General features: G+C 36.9%; 1 protein-coding gene across 4 annotated transcripts; it reads right to left on the reverse strand.

Moving 5' to 3' along the window:
* Positions 1-834: 834 nt before the first annotated feature.
* On the reverse strand, positions 835-20,474 carry RTF1_1 (RNA polymerase-associated protein rtf1). 4 transcript variants are annotated; one of them, XM_051214392.1, is made up of 9 exons: positions 20,412-20,474; positions 19,876-20,031; positions 19,336-19,800; positions 18,921-19,189; positions 12,941-13,109; positions 11,859-11,983; positions 10,704-10,926; positions 6,284-6,652; positions 835-4,398 (listed from the first exon to the last, which is right to left on the reverse strand). In XM_051214392.1, exons 2-9 carry the CDS (start codon positions 19,930-19,932, stop codon positions 3,928-3,930), a joined length of 2,148 nt encoding a protein of 715 aa, XP_051067559.1. In that variant the 5' UTR covers positions 19,933-20,031; positions 20,412-20,474; the 3' UTR covers positions 835-3,927. The 4 variants fall into 4 exon arrangements, with proteins under 4 accessions (XP_051067559.1, XP_051067560.1, XP_051067561.1 ...); XM_051214395.1 differs by having other exon boundaries at positions 3,688-4,398; positions 18,921-19,800; XM_051214393.1 differs by lacking the exon at positions 835-4,398 and having other exon boundaries at positions 6,148-6,652; positions 12,941-20,050; positions 20,090-20,474.
* Between the last annotated feature and the right edge of the window lie 290 nt (positions 20,475-20,764).

Consider the following 20,764-nt stretch of genomic DNA (forward strand, 5'->3'; position numbering starts at 1 on the left):
AAGAACACATTACGTCGGATAATAGAAGCAGATATGAAAAGGATGAATTACAACTGGAAGGAGCTGGAAAGGATTGCCCAGGACAGGGTTGGATGGAGAATGCTGGTGAGCGACCTATGCTCCTTCACGAGGAGTAACAGGTGTAAGTAAGTAAGTAAGTATTAATCGTGTTAAGTTGATAGATATCTAATGATTAAGCTCCCATGCTCAGAATGGATAGAATAATTCAAGTGTTTGAAGTTCCTAATATGACTTTCATATGATACGTATGCTTTAATTGCTATTTATTTTGTATTAGTATTTCTTTGAAAAATATTGTGCCTAACTCAATTTTATTGCTCGTGTCAAGACGTGTGAAATGAACTGATAGGAATGTAGTGAACAGGAAATGACCCAAAAATTATGTGGAATATTTGCATTGGAAGTAGAACCACAAAACTCCAGTTTAATCAGCTATTACTTTGAAGAAAACCAAATTAACCAATATCTTTTTGGATACACTAAAGTGTAGCAAATCTCAATTCATTTGCTTGCTAACTATTATGAAAGATTTTGAGACGACATCGTATCCACCATCAACTGAATGACAAGTAATTCCATGGCTGAAAATATGCTCTTGTTAGTTATAACATTTGTGAAACGTCCTCAGGTATGCGGATAACAACTTTTATTCCTACTAATATTGATATCACTTATATCAATTTGTATAGCGTAACTAAGCTTGCTAGTGAAGGTTGATGAATAGCCTATGAAAATTATCGGACAATCTCCAGCACTACACAAACTGCCTTTTAGTTAAATCCTTATTAACTATTTAACATTTCAAAGTTATTCTACTGGTTGACCGGCTAAATTCCGTAAAACATCTATGAAAAAGTGCAAACCACAAACTGTTCTCATTATTTTTTAAAATACCTGTGTCGTAAACGTGACTAGTATTTTCTTCACACATTTAGAGTATAACTGTTAAGTTTAAAGAGTTTATTAAAGAATAATAGCACATATGCACACTAAACCTTATCAAATCGGTCGTTAAATCATAAATAAGATACCTAATTTATGTCTTTACTTCGATGTCATTAGAAGTGAAAACGAGCAGTTCTATTATTATTATTATTATAAGCTTTATTCATTACTATAAATTTTGTTACAGCAAGAAATTCTCAACATTCATTGTGCCATATTACAATGAACCTCTTTTTATTTATTTATTCAAACACATAAATATTGGTACAAGGGGGCACCAGATACATATACGCCACACAATAATAATGAGAATGTGAAGATATAAAGAATTTAAAGTGTGTATAAAAAGAAAAAAGGATAATAAAGACCACAAATTAGTGTATGATAGTGAAATAATAATAATAACGGAGGAAACGTAAAGGTAAAACCAGAAAAAATTCTTCCAGCTAAAGAAGTTACGGTCACATTTTATGAAGAAAGTAAAAGAAAGTTACAGCAGGATTGCCACTGGCTTCTATTGAGCCATATCTGATAACGTCTCTAGCCACTGTGTTGCACCATCTCTCGGACCCCAGCTAGGGAGTCATGAAGGACCAACAAAAGCCAACCCTTTGCAGATTTCTTTCATACCACCACACCATGTCATACACCGACCACCTCTCCACATTTCCCAACCAGTCCCAGAATCGGCAAATAATGCACGACGTGGAATTCTCTGGGACGACATTCGTAGAACATGTTCAAGCCACCGAAGTCGATGTTTCAAGATAGTGACACCAATTGAATTATCGTCTCTGTGCCCAAACACACGATGCTGAACCTCTGCATTACTAACATGGTGTTGCCACTGGATGTCAGCAATCCTTCGGAAACAACCATGATCAAGCATAGAGAATCGTCTAACATCCTCAACTCGGAGAGGTCAGGTTTCACAAGTATAGAGCAGAACTGCTCTCACCGACGCGTTGCAGATCCGACCGTTTACAACCAAACTGACAACACGAAGGCGCCAGTGATGGCCCAGACTGGCATAAGTCGCTCTGGCTTTCACTTTACGTGCATTGATCTCATCACTCACGCCACCACCAGCACTTATGCAGCTACCCAGATATACGAACTTCTAGACTACTTCTATCTGCTCACCATCCAGGGTGAGTACATGATCACGGTCCTGCCAGCCTTGTAAAAGTATGCGAAGGTGCGAAGCACATACCATACCTACGGACACTAATTGCCAACTGATTAAGTGCTAATTGCATGGCTTGGATATTATCGCACAGCAAGACAATACTATCCGCATACTCAAGGTCGAGAAGTCTTTCTGTAGGCAACAGACCCACACCATCATTACTTACATCCATCAAAGCTGTTTCCGGAAAGTTATCGATGGCGAAGCTGAAGAGGAATGGTGTGAATATGAAATGTCTGAATTCTAATTGAAGCGAGCATAGTATTTCGTGAAATAATTGTCATCTCATTAGATTTGTGAGGGCTGTGATACTGTCCGGGTGCCCAGACCAAAGCAGGTGATTTTCTTAGGGGGCCACACCAGGAGCCTTTGACCAAAAGGTCTGATCCACAAGGCAGTGGAGACCGTAAGGATATGCAGTTCCATGGTAGGTGGTGAAAACAATTGGTTCATATGCCATTTTTCCACTCAGGATCCTGGAGCTCATGTACACCATTGGTTTGGAATCGGGGTTTTCCAACTACTCTAGGTGGATCCTCCATATCCACCAACCCAGTTAAAGCGCCGGACATTCGCTTTCCGTCCTCTCAATTTTATAACACCCCCGCCACGAGAAGGCAGTGAGTAGGACTTCCCTGGCATAGGCTATATACGCGTGGCCATGTGAGGGCATTTCGAGAGGGGGAGCGAACTCTCCCCACTCTCTACCGTATTACGGCATTTGGGGGCAACCGCTTCTTAACGTACATTCAAGTTGTAGTTATTTAAAAATTATATTTAGTAAATGTTTTTCCAATAGTCATATCTGCCACTCATCTTCAATGATGAAATTTTACAGCTAGCTTATATTTTATTCATATATCAGATAATAATCGCATGGATCCAAATACATTTTTTCAAAGAGTAAACGAGGAAGTGCAACGTCTCAGTAACAGATTTCCCGTATTTAGTATTGTGATAAATTGTAAGCCTTTCAAAATCCACGTTAGTACATACAGTTAGGACTCATTATTATTCGGTTTAAACAAAAAAATTTATTACAATATTTGCTCGGTTAGGAAATAGAGGGCTTAAGACGTCTGAACAGGCCGCCGTAAGCTTAAAACTTGAGACTGAGATTTGAGAATATATATGATTCTGTAGGAATGTGGTTTTCACATTTATGCGCAAAATCATTCTAAAAATATGACATTTCGGACACCATATCACCGAACTAGTTAAAAAGTATAATACCGATTAAAACAGAAAGACTGTTGTACTATATAAAACATATGTCGATTTCAACCACACAGCAAAACAATTATCACGAATTGATGGATACGTAAAACATTTCGTAGCATGTTCCAACCTATTGGTAAAGAATAGTGTGCTTGGTTCTAAACTAGCGCAACTAGTTGATACATATCCCATAAGGTAAGACAACATCCGATACATATAATATACACGTCTCCTTGAACCTATGAACAGAGATCATGAATCCCTCTGACGAATTACAAGTGCTATTACAAAATCCATTCATGTAAGAGGCAAACTGATAAAGAGATGATTACTATTAATTTTTTTCTCTTATGTACATTTCACAAAAAAAAGGTGTAAAGCATAAAGGAAGGGCTTACAGACGTCTATATACAACACATACATACACATGCAAATACAAAGTTAAACGACCGGTGTGATAAGACTACTAATCATACACATATAGAAAAAAAATAGCAATAAATGATAGTATGTTTGAATAAGGAAAATACTAATATTTGCATATCAACTAGGAATTAAATTAATCCATGACGTTTCTTGTACTCTTGTAAATTTAACAATCGACGATTTGGTTTTCCAAATGGACCGTTCATTGGTGTCTGCGGACTGCCATTGGTAAAATCATGAGTAGAATTTGTAGTACCACGTGATCTAGGACTAGTTGAATGTCGTACATCAGTATTAGTTGATCCTGTGCGTCCGTTGGAATTCGCCTGATCATTATTCCCATCCAAATCCAAATCAATATTTATTTCAAAATTATGTATTGCATGAAGAGAATCATGCGGTGTGGATAAGTTGCTATTATCATCTCCCAATGACCAACATACTGAGTCAGGTGCTTCAGTTATTATACTATTACTTCCCATTGGTGTATTCAACAGTGAATGTTTAGATGACATGCTTAGCTCTGAATCAGGAGTTGGTGGTGGAGGAAAACTTTGATTCAAATCACAGGAAGTATTTGATTGAGCTACTACTCCAAGCTGTAATGAAATTAACCAAACAGTAGTCATTAGGCAACTTTTACTAGTATAAATTCACAAAATGTTTATTCGTAATCCTTAAATTGATGTTTAAAAATATACATTAAATATAAAGAAAAAGTGAACTAGTAGTTAAAAAACGTGATTTGACTGAAGTTTTGTTAATTCATAGAAATTATCAGGAATCTTCTCTACCACAACTTAGACTGACCCGCTACAATGAGAATCATGTGGATGAAATTGAAGAAACGAAACTTATACAAAAACCTGTTAACTGTTTGTCTAAGCGAAACGAAGGAAGTGTAGATTTCTTCACATAGATTAGAAGGACTGGAGTGACATTAATCCGCCATTGAACACGAATCATTTGATAACTAAGATAAAAATACACTACATTTATTCAGTTCCGTTTGAATCCTGAGCATATGGTATCAGGCATTACTATTCACTTTACAGATCATATTTATACTTAAATATAATTTGCTCCAAGTAATCAGAACATATTATCTAGTGTCTATGTAATTCATATTCAAAGAAGCAAGCGACCTCATAAAAGTCTACTAAGTTTCATAAACTACAGTTCATAGTCTTTCTAATTAAGAAATGGCTAAACCAAACATCAATTGGCATACGTTGAGATATAAGTAGAAGCTTTCACTGTTATTTTATCACTAACATAACAGTATTTATTAATTTTTTTTAAAAAAACATATTTTATTGAAATTATCTTTCCAAACATGCACACTCAAAGCAAGCATGAAACCCCAGATTTCAGTATAACTGATTATCCAAAAATAAATAAACTAGAATCATTGTATAGCGATGCAACTTGTAAAACTACTTTATGATTATAAAAATGATAAAGCTAGTCAGATAAAAACAAAAAATTCACAAAAAGACATGGGATATTTTTAACATACAGAAGAAGAAGAAGAAGAAGAAGAAGAAGAAGAAGAAGAAGAAGAAGAAGAAGAAGAAGGAGAAGAAGGAGAAGGAGAAGGAGAAGAAGAAGAGGAGGAAGAAGAAGAAATAGAAGAAGAAGAAGAGAGTTCAAAGTAATTTGAGATATCCTAATAAAGCTAAACTGTTGACTTTTTTAATATCTTGTAGATAAATTGATCCATTATTATTATTCAAAGATGACCTTTATTTTTGTGTTAAATTTCTGAGATACCGAAAAATGCTTAACCTATATATGGTCAATTGATATCTTTAATAAATTACAAGATTAATGAATTTATGTTTTTTTCTAATATAGTTGATCAGAAGTAAAAGTCACTACCAACTTTGACACTGTTTGTTTTACAAGTATCAGTGATTGAGAAGCCATTTGTTTGAAATACTAAGAACCTGGATACTCTTTTAACCTTGATCATCATTCAGTGAATGGAAACCTTGATATAAGTAACACGAAATAGCAAGTTACAATTATTCAGATATCTTTTGATAGTTAGGCTTGTTGAATACTTTACATACTGTCGTTAAATAATTGAATAATAAAATACATTTTAGTTTCCTTAGAACTATTTCCATAATTTAATACACATAGATAAACCATGGAAAAAGGTTACCAAATTCTTTTCACTATTTGAAAATAATTCTTCCTTTAAATGTTACACAAAAACCATACATGCTACTCTTTTTCAACAAATGAAAACCATTAATATTCTGTTGCTTGATTACATAATAGTTATTCATGAATCGAACAATTAAGAGATAAGAGAATGTAATTGTTAGATGAATAACGTACTAAATTAGACATAATGTTAGATGAAATGCGCTGTGCTCACAGAAATTTTCTTTAAAAAAAACATATGAACAGATCCAGGATAGCTTCGATATTAAAACATTAGCACCCAAAAAACTTAATTCATACAATTCTTACTCTTTTATGACGTAAGTTTTCCAAATATTTCTTTGTGACAATTACCGGTTGAGAATGAACACGTGTAAATGGATCTTCTTCCTTGGAATTCAATGCTTCTTCACTTTCTTTGCGAATAGCTTCTTCAGCTTGTTGTACACTAAGTGCACGATTACGTTGATTTATAGATGTAATTGATTTAAAACCTAAAGTTCGACGTCTCTCAATTCGTTCAGCTTGAGATTCGATTTCTTCTATTTCACTATCTAAATGTTTCAATAATTCTGTATCTCCATCTGTTTCTGCTTGCTCTCGTTGTTTGATCAATTCCGCTTTGCGTAAAGCAAAATTTGTTGGAGCTTTCTGAAAACGACGTTTGGATTGTATGATCTGTGAAGTAAAAAAAGACCATAAAAAATTATCAATGTGTCACTACAAAAAGTGAAAGGTAACACCTACTTTAAACATAGGTAGTAAAATATTACAGCCAATAAATTACTCATTAGTCGAATGTAGACTTTTTGAATTAACATTGTTATTTATTTCATCATTATTAGCTGTTAAGGTTTATAGTTTGAAGAATAATTCATGCTATGAGAACAATTAAAATAAACAGAATTCTACTTGGTAGATAAAATGACAATGATATGATGTGACCGATTGATAGATTGATATTAAATAAAGGATCACTAGCCATAAGAAAGACTTTTCTTCTCCCTAGTGCATATAATTAGTGAGAAAAATTATTAGAATTCACTGGCGATTATAAAATAATAGTCGCGTTAATCATTAACCAGCCGACAAATTAGGATCTCACTTTCAAGTTTAATTCTTGACCACCATAAGTAATTTTACATATAGACGTTTTTTACCTGCCCTTTGTTCGACTATTATTGATCAGCTTGCAGCTATGAATCTAGCTGAAATTTTAGTACGCTGAGAATCTATGCATATATATGGGTAAACAAAACACTCAATTGTAAAACCAGAACTCGATAGATATGTACATCATATATGGTCAAAAAAGTAATGATCACTGAAGTTATGAAGCTTAAAATCACTACTACTAGTTATCGAAAAAGTGTAAAACTTGAAAATAAACTTCCCAGTAGGAACATTTAAGGTTCATATATAACAGTTTTAAAGTGATGAATATTTATTTCATATGTATTCGTTATTCGAATCTTCTCATTGATGTTTTGTATTGTAATTGATTAAAATGTTATTGAGACATGTGCACCCTGTGCGGATTGCCTCCATATTGCTTCAAGTCACAAGTATTTTAAGCCGAAATGGATGGTGGCTAGCAGTGGAATCCATGACGCGTGTTTCCTCCTGTTTGAGACTGACCAACTGGACATACCTGCATCGCAGAGTTCATATCTACTCCGGGACTCGAACCCAGTGTCGTTTGCTTCGTACAGGGTCCGCATATGCCAAAGAGACAGCTCTAAACGTCAATCGGAACATCCAAACAACAAATACAAGATGAAATAAACTTCGCGCATTTGTTATGTGAACTCAGTAGATAAGAGAATAATGCGATGACGCTTCGAGCGAACGGTACTGGGATCGAGTAGCGGGACGAACATCGACTCTGGGACGCAGTTACATCCAGATTGCCAGTCCCAAATAAGACAAAACATGCATTCCGGACTTCATTGCTACCTACCATCCATCTCGACTTAAAACTGATGAATACAAAATATGTATTCGCTAGGTCTAAGTTTGTCTTTTGTTTCGCTTTTGGTATTTTGCTAATTTGCATCACATCTTATTTATGCTGCTACCTTTTAGCCAATTCACTTGAACGTTGATCGATTCAATTTGAATCTAGAATAAACATTAAAGTATCTGATGGGATGCCCACGATAACTGTGATTCATGGTTGGATACAATGGATGAAAAAGTTAATAATCAAACACAGCGGCGTACACGTATTTACTCTTTACCTTATCCTAAGTTTTGAACTTCAGTACTACATCATACTTTTTATTTCTCTAATTTGTTTTCTTTTTGAATTGTATTGTCTAATGTTTATCCTTTTTCACTAGCATTAATACGATTATGATTTAGATTTCGACGTTACATATCTTGTTAACCTCTTCTCATCATCTCACGACTAAACGCAGTCACTGACAATTGGATTGAGTAATGTTAATAGGCGTAGACTATCTGGCTGAGGTCCGGGTGATTATCGTAACCAATGGTTTGAGAATTTGAATGACATGACTCAAAATCGTCTGCAATGGCGCAGATGCATCTATCCTTCGTCTTCAACCAAACTCTGAGCATCTGAATTCCTCATAACACTTCTGTTTTTATTTCATTGATTTATTTGTCCTTGAATCATATCTTCGATGCTTAATCTTTCCAATCACCACTCATGCTGTTAATGCATCTACTAATCTGGGATTCAGTCTGACAATTTCATCTCTGTGTTAATGGGGTATGGCAACTTGAACCGATGTACACACGTACCAGGTTCTACATGGTCACTGACTGACTAAATGGCCATATTAACGTCGTATGAGGACTTGGGCTAATGGATATTCTTATTAGGTTATAAGTTCAGTCAGTCAGTCAGTAACAACGTAGAACTTCGTACGTACGTACATCAGTTCGAGTTGCCACACCACATTAGCACAGAGATGCAGTTGTCGATTCAAATCCCGTAGTGGTAGAGGTAATAAGAGTATAAGCAGTAATCGGGAAGATTAGGGTTTGGAGATGTTATTTAAAGAGTATAATACAGTGAAATAAATTTGGAAAGAGGAAAAAAAGGGACATGAAGAATTCAGAAGATTAGAATTTGGGAGAACACATAGAGTGGATGCACCTGCGCCATTGCAAACGATTTTGAGCCATGTCATTCAGGGTCTCTAACCATCGGTTGCTATCATCTCGCGGTCCCTAACCAGGTAGTCTACACCTACCAACATGACTCAGTCCACTTGTCAGTGACTTCATGGACTTGTGCCATGTTTTGGTTTGGCCGCCCCTAGCTTTCTTCCAACCTACTCCTATACCACTGAACATAGCACGTCGAGGCAGTCGGTCGTTGGGCATACGTAACACGTGTCCCAGCCATCTCAACTGATGAAGTTTCACTACTTCATCAATTGATTTGCCATCCTTACCTAGTACCCGTTTCCTAACAACTGCATTACTTACTCGATGGTCCCACGATATACGAGCAATGTTTCGAAGACACCTATGATCAAATACTAGTAGCCTACGGATATCCTCTACTCTTACCGGCCATGTTTCACTGCCATAAAGTAGGACGGAACGAACTGCTGCGCAGTAAACACGTCCTTTGGTTGATAGACGGATATCTCGCCTACGCCATAAATGACGCAAGTTGGCAAAAGCTAGTCGAGCCTTCTGTATCCGTGCTGAGATTTCGTCACACACCAGACCACAAGGGCTGATGAGACTTCCAAGATAAGTGAAGCGGTCGACACACTCAACTACTTCACTCCCTATCACTAGTTCGGGTGTCGATGTAACCCAATCCTGAAGCAACATTTTGCATTTCGAGGGAGAGAATCGCATCCCGAACATGCTTGCATTGTTGCTTAGAGTGGTCAGAAGACTCTGCATTTTGTCAGCGTCTTCACCAAATAAAACTATGTCATCTGCATATTCTAAGTCAACAAGTGAACCTCCCGGTAGAAGTTCAACCCCTGGAAATTTAGATGAGGAGAGTGTTATCTCTAAAAGTACGTCGACCACAAAGTTGAACAAGAATGGGGAGAGTGGACAGCCCTGACGAACACCACTTGAGGTAATCAATTCTGATGACAGTTCGCCATAAGCTCTCACTCTACCAGTTGTGTTCGAGTAGAGAGCCTTTATAAGGTTAATGTACTTCTTTGGTACTCCTTTCAGTGACTGATTACAATTAAACAGTTTGCAGCTACTATGTAAATTAAATAATAATATATTCAAATGTAGATTTTGATAAGAATCTAGTAGAAATGAAAGTATCTCCAAACCTCGAGAAGATAATAACTTTTCACAAGATCGAAAGCACACTTTACCGAAAAGAAAACTACATAACTGCTAATAAAAGATCTTGAGATATCAGACAAATAAACACAGTGACAACTGATGTTTTGTGACTAGTTAGCCTCATTAAATTTTGATCGACAGAATTAGGTAAATATTTAATAGCAAAGCATCATACGAGTCACTTTTCGGTTAACCAGAATACCGATAGATAGTATCAAGAGTACCTTAAAGTGAGTACACGTTTATACTTCTTGCCACTGATATAGGACGAGACCAATATTAATAGTGAGACTAGGTGACAAAAAACAAGCAAAATAACAAAAATCTTTGTTGAATATCTAACGCGTATATGTATATTTCACGCAATAAAATAATTCGTTAATCATATCATAATAAAATTAATACAGGCACATGTGAAACAAACCTGTTCAACCACGCGTTCATCTCGAATAGGACGATTTATTGCTTCAGTAATTTCAGCAGCTTTATCTCGGACAAAATTCAAAGTCGGAGGTTTCATGTTCGCAAGATGTATTCGCCGCATCCAGCTGTCGAATTCATCTTGCTGAAAATCAGAGTTTGAAATGAACGCCAAACGAAATGTACTTTGGTCTTTTCCAACACGAACTACAATTCCTTTATTAGTTCTACAAAAAGCAGGACGTTTGATAAATATATATAGTGTGGCGATTATAGATCAAGCAAAAAACATCTTTCTAAATGAAAATTCAATTTTAAAAGCGTGTATGAAGCGAAATATTAACGTGTGAACATAAATCCGATATATATAGTCTACTCTGTATTTTATGCGAGATGTTGCTATCAGATGTAATTATGTGTATTTCCGAAGTATCTTCGAAGAAAAACAACTGACTCATTCATAAGGGACTTGAATGTCAGAAACAATAAATGTAAGGACTAATAATATTGTGGTGTATGCTACTTATGTTGACAGATATAAGAAGTATGTAGCACTAACCAGAAGTGGAATACCTGGTAGCAGAAGATTGAGAAGATCGAATTGAAGAGGACAGGAATGTAGACAAAGAGCAATTGTAATAAAAACAGAACTAAAAGAATCATGAAGCATGTAAAAAACAACTGAAGGAAGATGTGTAAATAATGTATTTAATGTACAGTTTTCATATATTTACGAAGGAACTCTGTAATTTTGCACTAAACAATAAATTGGTCTTCCCCACCTGAGTACTTCGTTCACTACAATATTACCCGGTTGCCGAGATCAAAGTACACGATTACTAGTTGGAGCTTAGTACATAATTTCAATTAATTATTGGACACCTCAAGTAACAATAAAAAATCATATGTAGTGATGAGGATATATTCATTACTTATCTTTCACTACATCTTGAATGCAGTATAATTCTTTCACTTTTGACAGTTCCTTTTTATTTCTTGATCTTCAATACATTACATACACTTAACTTATTCCAGACACAAAAGGAGTAATAAAGAAGCATATGTAGAAAGAAGACTGTGAATGTATGAAAATCAGTAACTACAATCAGTTAATAAGTTTACATATATATAACCAGAAAACACTTGGAAATTTATGTACCGAGTGTCACCAAGATCGTATATTTTAGGAGTTTCCACGACATCCACAATTTCAGCACAACGATAAATCGGCACACCTTGATGTAATCCTATGTTGATACGTACAAAACATCCTTTTATCAAGTTCTGAGGAAAAAAAATAAAAAAATAAGTGACAGTCATTTACGGTTACATGTGTGAAGACTAATTCTAGCAAGGCTTACAAATTATGGCCAACCAAATAAACACATATTTTTTAAATGCTACAAATTCTAACCGTATTTTAATAATAATTCCCCTAAAAATATTGTTATTAAATATACAGTCAACAGATGACAATTAGAATTGAACGAACTTTACTGATTGTTAGCAGGGGTGATAACACTTCTTCACTACCTAGAAAATGGACAAATCGAAAGCACAGACCAGTCACGCGGTCGTAGGTGGACCCTAACACCAGATCCTACACCGAATCCTACGATTGGCTATTTCTTAGCCAATCAGCGCTAACAGGTACTTGGAGAAGACTCTTGAATCTTTTCGCATAAAAACAATAAATATACTAACATTTTTCTTATAGCGATCCCTACTTTCATTTACCTCTGTTTATTTGGAATATAATTACGTTCCTCTTCAACTACGCTCTAATTAAGGAACTTGTCGAGTCAAGCAGTTTCCAAGAATACTAACTAATAACAGTAGCTGGGTTGCAATAAGAGAGTTCATAACACTGATCGAAGAAACCAGTATAACAAGTAGGCTGTCTATAAAAAACACACACTGGAAATATTAGTTGGTTAATTTCACACATCCCACTAAACTGAGTAACGAAATAATAATGACGTCAATCTAAAAAAAATACACAAACCATACTCAAAATATTTTGTTTTTTACACAATCACAAGATTTAGAGAAGGTTATTAACAATGCACTACATAAAAGATGAAACTGTTTACTTTTCAAAGCTTGTTTGACTAAGTTTTCACTTTAAAATTATTTTAAGATAAATGTAGTATGTCATACCTTGAATCTTATGTTACCCATAATAAATTCAGTAACATCTTACCATACGTGATAACACATGTAGGATGTGGAGAAACTCACATCGAAAAACGGCATGTGAACCCACTTTTCCATTTTAAAACGTGACAACCGAATACGAGATAGATGCTCAACAGAGGAGACTAGTTCCTCTTCAGGTGAACGACTTCTGCCTCTAGCGTCATCTTCACTTGAAGAACCAGATCGCTGTGAACCTGACAAACTGGAAAAACTATTAAAAAAAGAAATCATAGTTTTAGAGTCCCACCGGAACAATTTAAGAGAAAATAGGCATGCCTCAACGACTAGAATACTCTGAATAAAGTTGAGTGAAATGAACAATGAAAATGTTTGTTCAAGAAATAGTTATCAAATAAAAGTAATTAGAAGCCCCCAATATACTGTCACCTGAATCTTATATACGCTTAATAGTACTTAATAGCACTTAATATTACTTTTATTTAACCCTTCCACAGCACTTTATTCGGTACCCCAATGTTCGAATTTTAGGGGTTCACCTGTTTTCCTTATTCTTTCAACGTTGGTAAACGAATGATAGTTTTGGGAAGTACTTTTGATAAAGACCAATAGTCCGGATATAGCGATAAAACTTAGGAGTATGTTGTTTCACTCTAGTAGAATAATCCCTTATGACTGATACATTATCTAAGATAGTTAAGGTGTTAGGTTGTTCTCTCACTAAATCTGATACAGAATCCAGTAAATTACACCAACAAACCTAAAATAAGAGCGGAATGACAACAATCCGTGAATTTCCTGACTATTAATCAATGCTAATCAGAAACTGGTTCTAAGTCCTAAAAAAGGGAGATAAGGTTGTAAGCTGGAATGAAACAAATGAAGACATTTAATTCACACAATAAATAAAAACTCAATATCATATTTTAATATTTTCTAAAACCTTTTAATTCTTCCCTAAGTTTTATTGTGATATTTATGGATGTAGTGACTGAAATCAACGCACTATTATCGTACAGCTTAAGACTCGTCAGTAGCCCATATAGGCAAATAATAAGGCTGATACCATCTAGACTTCTTTTTAATAAAACATCAAGGAATTGAAATTGCAGATTCACCAGTTTCTTACATATATTAAACTGACTGGTCATAACTAGTGAATTTATTCACGATGACAATAAGGTCAATATTTTCATCACAAATGATGGACATATGTCTGTATAAATGAATGCTATCGCTTGTAGATTTAAGTACTGTATGGTCAAGATTAGTCATGTAGCAATTAGCTAGAGTAGGGCTCAGTGGTAGACCCATCTCTACGCCATCAGTTCATCTATAGAAATCACTACCGAATCCAGAATAAACAATGAAGGTATAGCGTAGGAGTAATTCCTTTAGTTAGCATTTCAGACAAAAGGACATTAATAAACACAACCTGACACGTAAATGAGCTAGCCCAAGCTGTGATCAGAACGACAAGATGAGAATAACAAGATGAATTGAGGAAGCGATCAGAATAAATCAATCGTAATGAAAAAAGAAAGACTAAACCTTGAGAAAGGTCAAAAATGCAGTGGCAAAGTATGTATAAAGAGATATTGAAACGAGATAGAGCGGAAAATAACGTCAATGGATGTAAGCCATTGTGAACGTTTCAGTGTTCGGAACACTAACACTGGGGTTACTACTTTCGACATCATAACATAAAAAACCATCTTCATTAGGAGAACGTTTGTGAAAAATGAATCCACAACAAATGATATAGTTTTCTTTGTCAGTCAGTGACCATGTAGAACCTGGTACGTGTGTACATCGGTTCAAGTTGCCATACCCCATTAACACAGAGATGAAATTGTCAGACTGAATCCCAGATTAGTAGATGCATTAACAGCATGAGTGGTGATTGGAAAGATTAAGCATCGAAGATATGATTCAAGGACAAATAAATCAATGAAATAAAAACAGAAGTGTTATGAGGAATTCAGATGCTCAGAGTTTGGTTGAAGACGAAGGATAGATGCATCTGCGCCATTGCAGACGATTTTGAGTCATGTCATTCAAATTCTCAAACCATTGGTTACGATAATCACCCGGACCTCAGCCAGATAGTCAGCACCTATGACTTCATAGACAGAAGCCATGTCTTCGGCACACGTAACACGTGCCCAATCACCTCAGTTGGTGAAAATTTACTGCCTCATCAACCGACTTCCCACTCTTACCTAACACCATATTCCTAACCCAGACATTACTTACTCCGTGGTCCCAAAATACACGAACAATGATTCGAAGACGCGTATGACCGAATACCAGTAGCCTACGGATACCTATTCTTAATGACCATGTATCATAACTATGAAGTAGGACGGAGCAAACTGCAGTGCAGTAAACTCGTCATTTACATGACAAACAGATGTCACGCCTACGCTATAAGTGACGTTAGTTGGAAAAAGCAAATTGAGCCTTCTGAATCCATGCGGAGATTTTGTCAGACACCAAACCATCAGGACTGATAAGACTCATAAGATAAGTGAAGCGATCGATAAGCTCGATTACTTCACATCCTATTATTGATATAGGCGCTGGCGCAAGCCAATCCTGAAGCTAAATTTTGCATTTGACGAGGGAGAACCGCATCCCAAACATGTTTGCACTGTTGCTCAAGGTGGCCAGAAGACTCTACGTTTTCACTAAACATAACAATATCATCTGCTTATTTTAAACCAACAAGGGAATTTCCTGGTAGAAGACTGATCCCTGGTATGTTGAACGGTGAAAGTGTTATCTCTTAAAACATGTCTATGAGAAAGTTAAATGAAGAAAGCAAATAACCCTGACAAACACCATTTGAAGTAACCAATTACGATGACAGTTCATCATAACTTCTGACTCGACCGGTAGTGTTTGAGTGGAGAGGCTGTTAAGATTAATGTAATCCTTTAGTACGCCTTTCAATGAGACATTACCATAAAACCTCACAATCGAGAGTCGAACACCGTCTTAAGGTCAAAGAATACAACTATGGTCGGACGTCGAAAAGTATGCTTATGTTCCAGAACCTACCGAATGGTGAGTATTCGGTCTACACATCCACGTGCAGGACTGAAACCGGTCTAGTTTTCTCGAATTCACCCTTCACAAGTTCTAGTTAGACGTCGAAATATTATTGAGACTAATATTTTAGACACTATATTAGTTGGAATGATTCCTCTGTGATTGTGACAAGAGGAGTTATGTCCGTTCTTATAAACTGGGAAAATCAAAGATCAAGTCCAGTTAGATGGGACTGCGTCCACTTTAGCTAAGACTCCAATCAATCTAACTGCTAAACCTGGACTACCATTTTGAAAAATTAGTGGCCAGTTCGTCAGGTTCGCCTGCTCTCCTTTTCTTTAGATTGTTTATAGCCTTTTCAAATTCACTAAGGGCTGAATGAGTTGCGTCAAGTTGGCATTCAGGTTGCTTGGAGATATTTGGCAACTGATGTGTGATTGAAAACCAGCTGAACTGTTCACTAAAGTGTTCTGTCCAGTAGGGCAATCTTTTAGATTGAGAGTAAATAATAGTTTGGTCCTTTTCACTAACAGCCGGATTTTTAATACCTGTTTCCTTAATAAATGTGAACAATTGTCTATTTCTACCTATCGCTGCTGCCTTTTCTATCTCTTCTGCTTCCGCTACCTACAACTACTTACGCTCATTATATAGGCTTTTGATCAGCCCGTGTTTAAGTTGCCTCTGCTCCTCATCGTGTTCGGACCCAGACGGGATGTTTTCGAGCACCTATCAATTCTTTAGACGCCGCTGAAACCCACTGCTTTCTCTTAACCTTTTGCTTTAAGCTACCGGTAGATATCACTGCTATTTTCACAGCTTTTTGAAAATCATACCAAGAGATTCTAGAGTCCTGGCTAAAGCTTATTGTCTTATCTGATACAAGGTTCGAACAATAAAAGCTCCAACATGTAGTTCCGAGAGTGGTTTCAGGTGACCAGGAATAACATTTCGTAAACTCATTGGTGGCGTGTAGTGATAAAGATATACGAGAAGGGTTAGTCGTATAGACGGAAGAATTATTTAGAGGTGAGGGCTGGGTTTTAAAGTCAACAATAGGATCTCGACTGCCGATAGAGGTATGAGGGCGGTTGTCACTTCACGGTCACCCACATCGTAGATATTTCTTCTAAAGACCTGAAAAAGAAGCTGAATTAGTAATGGTTTGTGCGACCTGGGAGTGCGATCGCAGAGACTAAGGCATAAATGCTTGACGTCGATAGCGTACGGTATCTTTATGGGAAGCTTTCGTCGTATTAGCTCCGCACCTGAGGCTTTACCGCCGGAGGAGATCTATGGGGTAAGGTGGTGTGGCATTATCAGGGTCGACCTTTTCTGACCCCTTCCTCCCTTCGTGATAAGGCGACATCGCTACAGATGCTGGTTCTCTTCGGGAAACACCTTACTGCTGTCACGCCTCTCTACAGTCAGCAGTACGACTTCGTCTTAGGACCTTAAGTTGCTGCTTTTAGTCTTACCGCTCTTCAACCGATCTGTCTGACATAGTAAGACCTAAGGGAACGTGTTCCAGCCAATACAGCTCGGTTAAGTCATCACGATAGGCAAGCCTGACTACTACGTCAGGTCGGAGATTCTCTTTGAAGTTACATTGAAGTCTGTAACTAAATCAACAAAGCCAAATGAGCCGAGTTTGTATCGACTGTATTTCGTGGATGTGTCGAAAATAAACTTTCACCTTGGGATACACAAATGCACATTTATAAGTCCCCTTGCTCTTATGGAACAGGTTACAGTGACTGCACAGAGTGAACGTTCTCTAAACTCATCTCCGAGGGTTACCACGTGGCTTTCCAAAGAAGGTAAACAATCAACAGCGCAATACCGGAACATCTTGTAGATTCCTGTTACATAACCGCACCAGATGGTTTTTGCAAGTATTTATATGTTTAAACGATAGGGTTAGAAGGAGAGATAGATCAATTACCTATACATTGCAGGGTGTTAGCAAATCATCGTTTCAAATTAAAACCATGTGAACAGAAGTGACACTTCCAAGCTCTCATCCTACCGTGGTACTAATACTCAATTTTCCATACTCGGTAGATTATTTATTAGTACTGTCTTCCGAGTTTTTTAAAGTTTTTAGTAACTTACGACTGACTGATCACTGAGTAGCCACCAGTATCATGTTTGTCTAATCCTCTTTTAGTGCTGATTTAATTCTATCCATCAGGTTACAATATGGACACTAGTCTAAGTGACACAACATTGCAGCCCCGAACAGCTCAGTAGAAACACCCCAGGTTGTGAAGCTAAATGACAAAGATCGAATCCGCCAGTTTTGGCAAGATTACAGGTACAAGTTACTGACGGGTTCCAAGTATCATGAAACCTGAGCCCCGAGTTTCCGACAGACTACCCCAAACCACCTGAAATTTTAATTACTATTTTCACTTTCACGTCATCCTTGTCAAGTGGGCAACTATCTTTCATCTATTCGGTTTTAGACTGTCGTTTTTCGACTTCTTGTTCATCACGTGGTCCTCTTTCAACACATGAAGTTACCTAAATGCTATTGTGTAGTCCCTCCACCTTTCAACAGACTACTTTATACGAGAAATCGGTATAAATACGATTGCATAGTTTCAGAAAATGACACCGTAGGTAAGAAAATTTTCTTTCAATTTACTTTCAATCTAAGGAAAACTAAACAGCGAAAGATTCTAACAAATTCACAACTCCCAAGAAAATAAACTCAGGCTTACATCAGATTCATGGGTTCAAAGTTCCATTCAACTCATTTTTACCAGGATATGCCATGAATCATCGTAGTACGGATCCCTGGGCAAGGCTATGATATTATTACTTTTTAACTCCAAATGGGGTGGAAATGGAAAGTGCGTAAGTTCTTAAGGACGGTATTACTTAATTATTTGATTTAAGATGTTATATTAACTAGGTGAAGTGGGATTAAGAGAGAGAACTTAGTATAAATAATACCGAGATCATACAAAACGGAATTTAGGTTACAAACTATTTGACAACCAACCTTGAACGTCGAGCTACAGGACGCGAACCAGGTCGACTTGAATCAGAAGAGTCTGATGCTTCTGAAGAAAAAACACGCTGAGACATGGACTGATGTTTCTCCTGAATTTTGCCACGTGGCTTTGGACTATTATCATCACTATCCGATGAACTCCCAGAACTATTTTGGGCGGATATATCCACTTCGTCTGATGTATGAGTTCGACGCTTTTTAGCAGCCTGTTGTTTGCGACGCTCGATGAGTTCCTGAAATTTATCCCTGTGAGCCACCTAAAAAAGAATTTCCCAATGATCACAGTTTTACAAGAAAAAAAGATAATAAAATGTATTGATAACTAGTAACCTATCAAGACAAATTGTGCAACAAAGCAAAAGCGAGCGGTTTGAAATCAGGTTTAGCAAACAGAAAAACATACCTTCTTTTTCTCCAGGGCAAGCTTACGTTGTCTAAGGCCTTTTGGTCCAAGACCACTTGAATCACTATTTTCTGCCTCATCGCTGTCTGAAAATACGTTGTGATAAGCAGATCTTTTAGATTTTGAATCCCCGGTAAGCTGTTTGGATAAAGAGGCTACCTGTTGAGCTTTTTCTCTTTCTCGTCTTTCTTTTAGCTTTTGTTTTACAGCCTTGCGGGCTCGTATGGCATCTCTTCTCTCAGCTCTCTTGAATAGCTCTTCTTCTCTTTCTTTTTCACTCATTTTCGCCAACCGACGCTTATCATCTTCCCCACCGATTAAGTTGTCATCCAGGCCATCATCTTCGTCTTCATCGAGGTCATCACTAGATACTTCACCCTCCTCAATTCCACCTGACTTTGAATCACGTGTTGTCTCATCGCTTGGAACCGAGGTCTTCCTGTGCTTGTGACGTGATTGTAGCCACTGGAAAAAAACATTTGGATACGCATTAGTTTAAATACCGTAAAGTTTCATATTTCGGATTGCTCATATACTTACCTTCACTTCGTCATCACTGTCCGACGAGTCAGAGCCAGAAAGACGACCTTTCGCCATTCACCAAGAGTACTATGCAGCCACCCTGATAAAGTGGGTCGCTGAAATCCAGTAAGGACCGGTTGTAACCAGTAAGTCGTAAGTGGACAGAGCAGTAATCTGTATTTAAAAAGGAATACTTGATTAGTTTGTAAACACTTTCATAAGTACATAGTACATTTAGTGTTTTATTGGGATTTTAAAGCCCCTAGGTGTTAGATAATCATCTGACACCTAAAAAACCAATAAGCATGGTCTAAGTAATAGGTCTGTCGACCATGCAGGACGCTGAATTCTTTGAGTAAATTAAGACTTGTCGATAAGTGAAGACTGCAGTCTTCATTTTTACTTCATATGAAGTAAAAATATTAATTAGTCAGCAGAACAGCAGTCTGTACTCAAAAAAAGAAAATTTTAGCTGGATGATTATGTGAAACAAATCAAGAGAGTATGGAAGAGTAAAATAACTAGTTGATTTGATATAGAGACAGGTTAACTACCGCAGGACAATGAAATACGCCGCACCCTTAAGTTTTTAAATGGTAGTCCTGAGTTGACCTTCACAGCCTCAGTCTTAGGTAGTTAGGATTGTATGTAAATTGACTTTTTTTAATGCTTGTAGCTTGATTTCCGGGAAGAACTTGACTCCTTCTTGAAAGTGCTTACTGCTTTGACTGATAACAATTGTTTGAATGAGACATTTTAGTCGTTGGCGGCTCGAAAAAAGCGGTATCCCACTCTGAGCTTATGAGATGGTGGTTTTTTAACCTTCTTGTGAGGGTTTCGAAGATGATTAGCTTCTGATGGAGAAACATGACAAGATATGTTGACACTCATCGGTATTTAAGACACG

Source organism: Schistosoma haematobium, chromosome 2, assembly GCF_000699445.3.
Source record: "Schistosoma haematobium chromosome 2, whole genome shotgun sequence".
Lineage (NCBI taxonomy): Eukaryota > Metazoa > Platyhelminthes > Trematoda > Strigeidida > Schistosomatidae > Schistosoma > Schistosoma haematobium.